At 40.0% G+C, this 13,150-nt stretch overlaps 1 protein-coding gene across 1 annotated transcript; it reads left to right on the plus strand.

Moving 5' to 3' along the window:
* The first annotated feature begins 211 nt into the window (after window positions 1-211).
* Window positions 212-12,353, plus strand: LOC112216230 (solute carrier family 13 member 3). Its single transcript, XM_024376070.2, has 13 exons — window positions 212-533; window positions 1,160-1,425; window positions 4,112-4,275; window positions 5,146-5,206; window positions 5,329-5,508; window positions 6,391-6,516; window positions 6,711-6,803; window positions 7,072-7,176; window positions 7,310-7,407; window positions 9,612-9,724; window positions 9,927-10,088; window positions 10,798-10,935; window positions 11,042-12,353. Exons 1-13 carry the CDS (start codon window positions 417-419, stop codon window positions 11,228-11,230), a joined length of 1,812 nt encoding a protein of 603 aa, XP_024231838.1. The 5' UTR covers window positions 212-416; the 3' UTR covers window positions 11,231-12,353.
* The last annotated feature ends 797 nt before the right edge of the window (window positions 12,354-13,150 follow it).

The following is a 13,150-nucleotide window of genomic DNA, read 5'->3' on the forward strand; positions in this document are numbered from 1 at the left end:
GGTACAAGTCCCTATCCTCTTAAAATTAAGTTTACATGGTTTACCTATGTGGCCCCCTGTGTGATCAACCATGGATGATGAAGGAAGCAGTTTTTGATGACTGTTGACATGGCTTGCATCCATTTTGCAGGGAGGAACCAGAAAGACAAGACTACTGGAATTGTTAACATGTTGGTTATTATCAGTAAAACACAAGAAATCACATACCAATTGTGCAACCACAGAGCAAGCTCAGCTTGCGCGCGCATCCCTAATAACTTGAACAATGCGTTATGAGTTAACCTGTAAACCAATAGTTAATCTTCTCCAAGAGTGCAAAAACAACGGAGTCAAAGTGATAAAACTGAGGCTTCAAAATTCTGCACTCCGGCATCACATACCAAGCGTTGGTGCACTTCAATAAAATAATATTCGTCATGGAAATGGAAACAATATCAACGTTCACTAAGAAGCTTTGGTGCGTCAAGAAACAACTTATTCTAGTCCTCACTCCGCTTATTCTCCTCCCGTTAATTTTTGGTCTACCGGAAAAGGTAAGTGGTTATTGGAAGAAACACAAATCTTGCTACTCTAACCATTTATGTATCTAACTCACAAGAAAAACTAGTTTTATAACTGTATATAACTAAGCCAAATTGCTGAACCACATCAAATTGTCATGACCTACTACTGAAAGTCAGGCAATTGTTAAATACAGTATTGCCACATAGCCTAAAACTGATATGATTAATAATATCCACACCTGCCTTTAAATCTGAACACCCATTAAACCAATATCTGTTGGAATAAGACTTCACTGAAATTAGAATCAGGATCATAAAACATGCCATTAGAACAGGACATGGTCCCGCTTCATCATATAGCTAAAACATCAATCCTCACATGAATAACTTGACCCTAACTCCATTCACCCCTCTTAATCATAGCCATAACCCAATTGGAGACCTAACCAACCAATCTGAGACCTAACACAGCTATTAATAACTTCATGGGCTTATTTATTTACAATTCCCCCCTAATTTTGCAATTTCAGCCACAGAAAAAAAGTACATTCCTTATACATTTGTCTTTCCACAGCGTGATACAAACATTAATGAAATAGATCACCTTTGGCATTTACTCTTAATGTTCACCAACATGTTTCTGTCATGTTTTTCAGGAGGGGAAATGCCTGTACGTGGTGCTGCTGATGGCTGTGTTCTGGTGCACAGAGGCTCTTCCCTTAGCTGTCACTGCCATGCTACCTGTTTGCCTCTTTCCAACCATGGGAATTCTTCCATCCAAAAAAGTCTGCCCTCAGTACTTCCTCGATACAAATTTTCTCTTTCTCAGTGGTCTTGTGATGGCATCAGCTATCGAGGAATGGGGTCTGCATCGCAGAATAGCTCTGAAAGTTCTTAAGATTGTTGGAGTCAAACCAGCCTGGTGAGAAGTCTATATCGCCATATATACATTTATCATAATTTATATTTTGGGATTATTTTCCATTATCTAATATGAATCCACTACATATGGCAAAACATACATAATCATGTTTTTTTTTTCAATTTAAATGTACATTTTGATTGAACCTTTATTTAACTAGGCAAGTCAGTTAAGAACAAATTCTTATTTACAATGACGGCCTACAAAAAGGCAAAAGGTGTCCTGCAGGGACGGGGGACTGGGATTAAAAATGTAAAATAAATACGATATAAATATAGGACTAAACACACATCACAACAAGAGAGACAACACAACACTACATAAAGAGAGACCTAAGACGACAACATAGCAAGGCAGCAACACAACATAACAACAACATGGTAGCAACACAACATCGTAGCAGCACAAAACATGGTACAAACATTATTGGGCACAGACAACAGCACAAAGGGCAAGAAGATAGACAACAATATATGACACAAAGCAGCCACAACTGTCAGTAAGAGTGTCCATGATTGAGTCTTTGAATGAAGATATTGAGATAAAAATGTCCAGTTTGAGTGTTTGTTGCAGCTCGTTCCAGTCGCTAGCTGCAGTGAACTGAAAAGAGAAGCGACCCAGGGATGTGTGTGCTTTGGGGACCTTTAACAGAATGTGACTGGCAGAACGGGTGTTGTATGTGGAGGATGAGGGCTGCAGTAGATATCTCAGATAGGGGGGAGTGAGGCCTAAGAGGGTTTTATAAATAAGCATTGCAAATGGTATACAGAGATGACCAGTTTACAGGGGAGTATAGAGTGCTGTGATGTGTCCTATAAGGAGCATTGTTGGCAAATCCGATGGCCGAATAGTAAAGAACAGCTAGCCGCTCGAGAGCACCCTTACCTGCCAATCTATAAATTATGTCTCCGTAATCTAGCATGGATAGGATTGTCATCTGAATCAGGTTTAGTTTGGCAGCTGGGGTGAAATAGGACTGATTACGATAGAGGAAACCAAGTCTAGATTTAACTTTAGCCTGCAGCTTTGATATGTGCTGAGAGAAGGACAGTGCACCGTCTAGCCATACTCCTAAGTACTTGCATGAGGTGACTACCTCAAGCTCTAAACCCTCATAGGTAGTAATCACACCTGTGGGAAGAGGAGCATTCTTCTTAGCAAACCACATGACCTTTGTTTTGGAGGTGTTCAGAACAAGGTTAAGGGTAGAAATAGCTTGTTGGACACTAAGAAAGCTTTGTTGGAGAGCATTTAACACAAAATTCGGGGAGGGGCCAGCTGAGGGTAAGACTGTTTCATCTGCATTTAAATGGATGAGAGAGCTTCCTACTGCCTGAGCTATGTTGTTGATGTACATTTAGAAGAGCATGGGGCCTAGGATCGAGCCTTGGAGTACTCCCTTGGTGACAGGCAGTGGCTGAGACAGCAGATTTTCTGACTTTATACACTGTACTCTTTGAGAGAGGTAGTTAGCAAACCAGGCCAAAGACCCCTCAGAGACACCAATACTCCTTAGCCGGCCCTCAAGAATGGAATGGTCTACCGTATCAAAAGCTTTGGCCAAGTCAATAAAAATAGCAGTTCAATATTTCTTAGAATCAAAGGCAATGGTGACATCATTGAGGACCTTTAAGGTTGCAGTGACACATCCATAACCTGAGCGAAACCAGATTGCATTCCCGAGAGAATACTATAGACATCAAGAAAGCCAGTCAGTTGATTATTGACAAGTTTTTCCAACACTTTTGAGAAACAGGGCAAAATATAAATAGGCCTATAACAGTTAGGATCAGCTTGATCTCCCCTTTAAATAAAGGACAAACCATGGCTGTCTTCCAAACAATTGGGAACCTCCACAGAAAGGAGAGACAGGCTTAAAAGGTTTGAGATAGGCTTGGTGATGATAGGGGCAGCAACCTTAAAGAAGAAAGGGTCTAAACCATCTGACCCAGATGTTTTTTTGTAGTCAGGTGTAAGGAGCTCCTTTAGCACCTCGGACTCAGTGACTGCCTGCAGGGAGAAACTTTGTAGCGGGGCAGGGGAAAAAGAGGGAGAAGCATCGGGGATAGTTGCATTAGAAGGGGTGGGAGATGAGGAAATGTTGGATGGGCAAGGAGGCATGGCTGAGTCAATTAGGAATCCTGACTTAATGAAGTGGTGATTAAAGAGCTCAGCCATGTGCTTCTTGTCAGTAACAACCACATCATCAACATTAAGGGACATGGGCAGCTGTGAGGAGGAGGGTTTATTCTCCAGGTCATTAACCGTTTTCCAGAGCTTCTTGGGGTTAGACCCACAGAGAGAGAACTGCTCCTTACAGTAACTAACTTTGGCCTTCCAGACAGCCTGAGTGCACTTATTTCTCATTTGCCTGAATGACAGCCAATCAGCCTGAGTATGCGTGTGCCGAGCCTTTCGCCAAATGCAATTCTTAAGGTGGAGTAACTCGACAAGATCACGGTCGAACCAGGGGCTAAATCTGTTTTTAATTCTCATTTTCTTTATGGGGGTGTGTTTGTTAACAATCCCAATTAAAATTTCAGATAAGAAGGTCCAAGCGTCTTCGAGCTGATTCTCTACCATTTTACATAGGCCAGTTGTTATCAAAAATGTTAATGATAATCATAGTATTGATTTGTCACTCCACTTACACCTGACCCATGTGCCCATCTCTCTCCCCATACAGGTTGATTTTGGGAATGATGAACACATCTGCCTTCCTGTCCATGTGGCTCAGCAACACAGCAACAACGGCCATGATGCTTCCCATTGCTAACGCCATCCTGGAGAGCCTCTTTGGGGACCTGGCCACACTGAAGGAGAACTGCAAGGTGAAAGAGGAGACAGAGGGTGAGTTGCTGTGTAGGGTTTCTCCAACTGTCCCACATACATCTAGCAAAAATATTAAGACCTATACAGTAGCTAAGCCAGGACAAATTTAGTCTATCAACACTGAAGGGTAGAATTAATGCTAATTGTTTGTAGTGCTTACCCAAGGGTGTCAAACTCAATCCATGGAGGGACAAGTGTCTGCTGATTTTATTTTTTTCCTTTCAATTTGTGTCCAGTTAAGACCTATACAAACAAGTGAGAGGAGTTCCTAACTGATCAGTGACCTTAATTAATAAAAAAAATAAGGAGGAGTGAAAACCCGCAGACACCCGGGCCTCTTTGGAATGAGTTTGACACGTGCCTTACACAGACGAACAGACTATACTTTAATTTTCCACATTAAAACAGTTTTAATGTTTCCACATTAAAACTGTAATATGTAACTCAAGGTGTGAACTTCGTACAACTACTGTACCTTTTCTATCATATTGCGAGTTATTCAATACTAAAATGGTAATTTATTGATTATAGTAGCCACCTTTCAAGTAATTTATTAAATATGACAGAGGTCTACAGACAACCTAGTTAGAAAACTGGAACTCACAGGCTTTGATTACATATGAATTGTTAATATCTCTGTTATAGCTTGTCTCATTCCTACTATAGCTATGTGTACCGTAGCATCAAACTAGTTGGTTTATGGGAAATGTATTGATTCTCCATAGAGGCAGTTACACTTAGATAACCCCCTAAATCTCCTTCAAATTGGTATTCAATATGGGATTATTATGTCTAAGCCTGTCCTTAAAAATATTTTGTAATTTGTCACTGCACAGTGAACAATGGAGAGAATAACTCTAACAACCTGTTAACTTCAACATCCATCAGGTCAATCACAAGTAAAGCTGCATTCACTGCCCTCTGAAAAACAGATCTTGTCTATAGATGGGTAAGAAAGGAAGCATAAACAAACTGAACAATTTTAGCTCTCGTGTTGGATTCATGGTTATCATGTAGCTATTTACTAGCATTGTTACAATCTGGTTACATTTCCCTATATTATATCTTAAGAACTGATGGGATGGTGCGGTCAAATGGGAGGACTGCACAGGAGATCAGGACAGAGTCAGAGTACCAGATGAAGGTGTGGAAAGGCTTCCTGATCTGTATCCCATACGCTGCCAGTATCGGAGGGACTGCCACCCTGACAGGCACAGCGCCAAACCTCATCCTCATTGGACAACTTAAGAGGTACCCAAGTTCAGGACTTGACTGATCTCTCTCTCTGCTACTGCATCTGTACATACCCTCTCATAGACCTCACAGGCCCATCAGATAGAGCAATAAAGGTATGTATAAGGAGAAAAGGTATCCCTGAGAAGGTCTATGAAAGGGTTTTAACCATTATGAAAAAAGATGAGTACTGTTCTGTTTCAGACTTCAGAAGTCCCTCTGAAAGCCCCAGTGCAGTCAAAAACTTGATTTTCCTGTGCTTTATATATACACTGAGTATACCAAACATTAGGAACACCTTCCTAATATTGAGTTGCAGTCCCCCCCTTCAAGTTGGCTGGATGTCGTTTGGGTGGTGGACCATTCTTGATACATGCGGGAAACTGTTGAGTGTGAAAAACTCAGCAGCGTTGCCGTTTTAGTATAAGAGCTGTTTGAAAAGACCGCTGGAAATTTCAGCCGGTTTTGGTGGGATGGAGTTTTGGCCTGCCTGGTGCCATCACCAGGCGGTAAATTAGTCAATAGACCAATAAGAAAGAGAGTTCTAAACCTCTCTGCCAACCTCTCTGCCAACAGCTAGTTTTCAGTTTTCCCCTCCCCACTCAGACAGTCCTAGCTAAATTCTTTCTTGAGAAATTGCTCTTGCTAAGAGGCTATTTATTATTATTTATTTATTTACCATTTTAATTGAAAACAAATGACAGTAAGGTACTTAATTGCTACCCAGAAATGATATGATATTGAGGACCTTTAAAGGCATACGACACCAACCTGACAACCTGAGTTAGGATTTTACTGGCAAATAGCTGTTTGAAGAACAATGTTACATTTTAGACCATAAAATACTATTTTTTTCATGTTTGCTGTACAGTTTTTGACAGTTGCTTATTTGTGTCCTAGTTACTTCCCAGAGTGCGACTTGATAAATTTTGGCTCTTGGTTTGCATTCGCCTTTCCTCTCATGGTGCTCTTCCTCATCTTGGCATGGCTGTGGATTTCTTTCCTCTACGGGGGCTTGAATACACGGTATGGTGGTCAAATCAAATCTAAGTTCCTCAAACGTGTGTAATATAAAAACGTGACCATAGATGATCACATAGGCAGTCTGTGCTAGAGTTCTAGGACTTCTGCCTGTACACTTTTTAAAATAATATGAAGTAATACATTCTCCTACCTGTCAGATACATTCACACCATTTTAATACTATTTGTTGTGTTCAGGTTATGTGTGAAGAAACAGGACGAAAGAGCACAAGCAGAGAAAAAAGCAGAGGCTGTTATTGATGAAGACTACAGAAAACTAGGCCCCATAAAGTAAGGGACTCTAGCCTTATCTCTAGACTAAATCACAGGCAACATGCTCTAATCTTAAATCATGCCCTATACCAGGGTTTGCCAATTCTGGTTCAGGAGGGCCACATTGTTTGCATGCTTTAGATTGTTTATTTTAATCAGTTGGATGGAACAAAATCCTGCTAGAACCCTCCAGGACTAAGGATAAACCCCTGTTCTAGACCCTCTGTACTTAGTCAGGAGTTATGTAGAATTCCTCAATGACAACAATTTCCATCTTCCATTTTAGTTTTGCAGAAGGATCCATCGCATTCTTTTTCATTTTGTTTGCCGTTCTCCTGTTCACAAGAGATCCCAAATTTGTAACTGGATGGTCCACATTTTTCAACAAAGGGTAAGACAGATAAGCTTGCTACAAGCTAACAAGGCACTGCCCGTTACCTCGGAAATGTCTGTATAATTCACTGGAGGCATGAGGAAACCAGCTGCATCATGACTCCCCTTCTCTGATTCTCTTCCTACTGTAGGTATGTGTCAGATGCGACCACTGGAGTGATCATTGTGTCAATCCTGTTTTTCTTCCCTTCCCAGAAGCCCTCTCTTAGCTGGTGGTTTGATTCTAGAGGTCAGTACTTGAAAGGACATGTCCCAAATAATAAGAAATATGTTTTCGGCATATGTAGATGGAAAATACCACTGCCTCTAGTCATATCACCTTTCTGTACTGATACAGAGGACACATGGGATGTTTTCGAATCAAAAGATTAGATGGAGTGAAGCAGCTGTATGCATATACTGTAGACCAAGGGTTTTAAACTCACATTATTTAAGCAAAAAGGCCCGAAGATTGTGGTATATGGCCAATTTTCCACAGCTAAGGTCTGTTCTTATGCACAACGCAACACAGAGTGCCTGGATACAGGCCTTAGCCGTGGTATATTGACCATATACCACAAACCCGAGGTGCCTTATTGCTATTATAAACTGGTTACCAACATAATTAGAGCAGAAAAAATCAAAATCAAAATCATATCCATGGTATATGGTCTGATTTACCACGGTTGTCAGCCAATCAGCATTCAGGGCTTGCACCACCCAGTTTATAATATTAATTATACCATGGCATTGTTGAATACTTGTTCCTGATTGGCTTGAAGGGCATTCTAGAGTGTGCATTATTTCCCTACAACGCATGGTATATTTGCACGGTAGAATTCAATGGCTATAGTTCATTCAATGGCTATAGTTAATTCTTCCATGTTCTATATTTGCTTTTGAAAACAAAAGTCAAATTGAAAACATTATTGGCATTGTTGAATTCGATTTTCATAATGGCAAGTTAGAACTCATGGTTTGGTTAGCCAAACTAGCGAGCCTGTTTGGTTACCACGGCAATTACTAATGCACTTGCTAGCTACTTCAGTGGATGTTGAACACAATTCTACCAGCAAATGAACACATTTCTTTAAATTATAGCCATGATATAAAAGGGATAATCAACTTAGGGCTCTATGCATTCTCTGGAAAATAATGAAACTCCTTGGAAGGTCAGTTCCACTCTGCCAGCACGTTGTTGAACACAACTTCTGCATCATTCATTAATTTCCATAGAATGCAGAGGCCTTTGTTGATTATCCCTTACATCATGCCTCACCAGAAATAAATTACAGTACAGATGTCGTATCTTAATTTGATCACGCTGTTGTTACAGGAATTTTCCTGCACAGCAGGAAATTCTAACTTGTAGTGTATTCAAGGTTTAAAAAGGCTTTGTTTGTAATTTATACTTTAAAATTTCAGACTTGATTTGCCATAATGAAAAATGTATCGACCTCTACAAAAAATGACAATTAATTATAATCCATATATTAACTCACATTTCCTGTTGCTGCAGGATTATTCTACTGCTGTAGCAAACTGGCTCCAATTAAGATCCTATATCTGTATCATTGACTACTATCAAAGTAGAATATTCTTTCTTTCTTTCATTAGTCCATTTCTGAAGTGCAAAACTTGTATTGGCTCTGTTGTTAGGTACTGTAAATCACCTGAGGAATGTTAATGACGTAGATTAGTCTGAGCAGCATTCTGTTGTGAAGTAAGACTGTAGCCCCTTTGTTTGTGTGATTATTATTAATCTCTCAAAAGTGTGTCGCCACACTTTGGTTTGCTCTGTTTACTCTGCTCTACAGTTGAAGTCGGAAGTTTACATACACCTTAGCCAAAGACATTTCAACTCAGTTTTTCACAATTCCTGACAATTAATCCTAGTAAAAATTCCCTGTCTTAGGTCAGTTAGGATCACCACTTTATTTTAAGAATGTGAAATGTCAGAATAATAGCAGAGAGAATTATTTATTTCAGGTTTTATTTATTTCATCACATTCCCAGTGGGTCAGATGTTTACATACACTCAATTAGTATTTGGTAGGATTGCCTTTAAATTGTTTAACTTAGGTCAAATGTTCTGGGTAGCCTTCCACAAGCTTCCCACAATAAGTTGGCCCATTCCTCCTGACAAAGCTGGTGTAACTGAGTCAGGTTTGTAGGCCTCCTTGCTCACACACGCTTTTTCAGTTCTCTTCAGTTTTCTATGGGATTGAAATATTTCTGGCGGCCCAGCGGTACCCAAGAGAAAAACAAAACACCAGCCATGGCCATATTTGGACCCTTAACCCTTATTTGAACCCCTAACCCCTACCTTCAGCCTTTTCTTTATTACTCCTTTTCAAGGCCCCTTGCAGGTTAGATATTCTGATATTTCGGTGGTTGACCTGGATTTGGCTGGTGGGCCGAGGTTGATTGTATACCTTGTCATGTTTTCCACAGCATCAAATACTCCATATGTTCCTCTCCTATCATGGAAGAAAGCACAGGAATGTGTCCCGTGGAATATCATTCTGTTGCTGGGTGGAGGCTTTGCCATGGCCAAGGGATGTGAGGTAAAACCATAGAATTTACATATAGAATCAATTTGCCCTATGGGTAAAACCTGTTGATGTTTAATGATGCACAAAGATATGAAATCCCTTTAACTCACATTCAAATATCTATTGTGTGGTGATTTATATACTTTTTACCTATTTCTGCTACTACTGAGATGGGGGCTGTCTGTTGATGCTCCGTCCCTGTTGTATAATATAGGAGTCAGGACTGGCGGCGTGGATAGGAGCCTACCTCCAGCCTATTGCCCAGGTCCCCCCTGCTGTGGCCGTCATGTTCATCACAGCTTTCCTGGCCTGTTTCACAGAGTTTGCCAGCAACACCGCCACCATTATCATATTCCTGCCCGTCATCGCTGAACTGGTGAGCTGTCATCTATGACATGACCACAACATTCAACGTTTAGTTCGATGTTTCCATTATTGAGATTGACGTGCCCTGTGGGTATGAAAAGGACAGGCCTACTGTAGTAGGCAATCATTTTGAAGGAAGACATGTATTTTGTGTCTAGTATTTGAATATCCCTTGTTATCTACCAAAAAGCCTTGAACTACATTGGATTACTAATTCATGGATTAGTGTTCCCCATGGGAAAAGATGATGGGGAGGTGCTCTCTTCTCTAATCTCCCACAGCAATTTACCTTTTTAGTGTTTTCCATGGGGTTAACAGATCTGTCAGTGTAGCACCATGGCTGTTGGGTCTATTTGTATGTCTGTTGGACATTAACTACAGTTATCAGTAACCAGTTGTCTTTGGCTGGGAGTGACAATGTCCTGCAGTATCGTTCAATCTAAGCAATAGTATCACCCACCCAGTATCATCTAGTATCACCACGACAAGTGCGCAATACTTACTTATCTTCAGTAAAATTCCCAAGCCAAATAAATTACTACTAACAATTTGGAATATTGTTGCCAGTTATTGAATGAGAGATGGATTCACTCACTCCTTACTAACGTGTGCGCTCCTTGTGTTTGTCTGAAGAAAAGTGTTTAAAAGTGTTATTATTTTTGCATAAATACAATTTTGTCAAAAGAATAGCAACAAATGTGTTTGTCTCCTCTTGACAGGCTATGTTTGTCAAGGTGAACCCTCTTTACTTTATGATACCTGCAACAACAGGATGTTCATTTGCCTTCATGTTGCCAGTCTCCACCCCTCCCAACTCCATTGCCTTTGCATCTGGCCATCTTTTGGTGAAGGACATGGTAAGATCCTTAAGCCGATATACTGTATGACCATATGTCAGACTGTTCCTAAACTTAAAGGTACTGTATTCTATCCAAGACATCTGTTTGGTTTCTCTATTTACAGGTGAAAACAGGCTTTGTGATGAACATTTTGGGAATTTTATCGGTTTCTCTGGCCATGAACACTTGGGGTCGTGCCATGTTCAGTTTGGAGACTTATCCAGACTGGGCTCGTCCAGTCAACATGTCCAGTACTGTCACAGATATACAGTTCCCCTCCGACTCACCTTTCAACCTTACTAGTTTACCGTAGATCTGAAGCTTATCCAGTATAATTATTATACTGCATTATATAGTAAATACTGGATCATAATTTCTAAATATGTACAAAGTCAATAACTATAGACTTGGGGAGAATTAGCTGTTACTTTAAGTAATTTAGCCTATGGTGTGATGGCTATACCATGTTGCTAAGGTACTGTCCTTTTTCAATCAGTCTACTGTATATGAGTTTTGATTTTTTAACTGTTTATATTTTGTTCAGGCTCTCATTGTGATCTACATACTCTGTCATGTAGATTATACCAAGTTCTATCAGCTCATTTTCTTGTTTGTCACGAACCCCTGCTCTCCCCAGATGTGTCCTGTGTTTTGCCTTGATTTGTTTTAGATCACTATGACATGTTTCCATTGGAAGATAATTTGTTTGGGCAGGGCGGGGGGCGACAGAATAGACAGTGGTTGGTCTGTCTGTTGTTGCGTTCTCTTCCACAGTTATACAACAAGTCATGTCGGACATAGTTTTTGTCCAGACACCGGTGATGTCTTGTCTCATCTCTCACTATGCTTGCTGAAATGAATTGCATCTTAGTGACGTCTGCTGGTCATTGTGCCACATTGCACTGTTCACTATGAGCGTCTCATACTGTACCTCATTGTAATATTCCCTGGATAGTGTTTGTGATGGAAATCCTTATTAATTAGGGTGTTAGCAGTCTGCTTGATGATTATAAACCCAATCCATTTCATGACAATCCTCCAAGTCCTCCAGCAACTGGTAAATGACACTTGAACTCAATCCTCCATTGATCTTTAGCTGTGTAAACTGTGACTGTCTTGACACATAACAGGAGTTTGTGAATTATTCCTAAAACATACTTACCTAGGCCATGGGGGTCACTGGCTGCATGTGTTTAAACATATTTTAGTTACACACAGAAGGTGTTTTACTTTTCATCGTGTCTTTTAAATCATGATTTTCTGATCTTATTTTATTTGAAATAATCATTAGAAATGTGGTGTGTGGAAATAGAAATAACTATTTTCTACCATAGCTTTTATTTAGTGTAATACGTTTAGCGTTATCAATGCACATTTTGTAGATTTGTTATTTTCTTAATACTTCTCGTTACCAAATAAAACTGAATGGTAAATGAGTTAGTGTCTTTTTCGTCAATCCATGGAATTTATATATTTAGCTGATGTCAGTGAGCAGGCACCAACAGACATGCAACACAGTAATATATATAACAGAACAACTTAAAACCATGGGTTAATATTCAGAAGGGGGTCAAGCCTCTATAGTAATTTTTAATTATTGACCCAAGTGACACAAGCATAATATGTAGTAAGGAGAATAGACAGTGCAATCAGGTCTTATTTAACAGCCGTGTGTCTGACAGCACCAAACAAGATACTCAACAAGCCAAATGAGGCTAACCACATTTGAAAGAAGGTTGCATTGAAATGTGGTTTGAACACAATTTTTACATATGCGTCTTAAACCAAGCAGACATACAGTATTTTGCCCCCTATTTCTCTCGAATGGTGCAAGGCTGTAAATTCCTTATAATGTCTGTTTGGTGTTGTAAAGTGTCTGCAATCTCAAGGTTTGGCACATGGTTAACTCTGCAGAACCCAAAGGTAGTTAGTTACTCAGTGTGAGAGAGGAGTCATTGGGGGCGGCCCCAGTAAACAAGACAAACTACAAGAGAACACAAGAAACGCAACAGCACAGGACACACATTAAATAGAAGAACTTACTACGAAATGTTGGAAAAGGAAGTTTGACAAGTAGTACCATACATGAAATTGCTAGACCTTGATGCTCAACCAATCAAATATACAGTAAATGATTTCAACTAGCTGAACATTTAGTTTTGGAAGACTCTGACACATACAATTGATTAGGGGTTGATTAGATCCTTTCCTTTTTCAACTTGTCGAAGATTCT

The sequence above is a fragment of the Oncorhynchus tshawytscha genome, linkage group LG16 (assembly GCF_018296145.1).
Source record: "Oncorhynchus tshawytscha isolate Ot180627B linkage group LG16, Otsh_v2.0, whole genome shotgun sequence".
Lineage (NCBI taxonomy): Eukaryota > Metazoa > Chordata > Actinopteri > Salmoniformes > Salmonidae > Oncorhynchus > Oncorhynchus tshawytscha.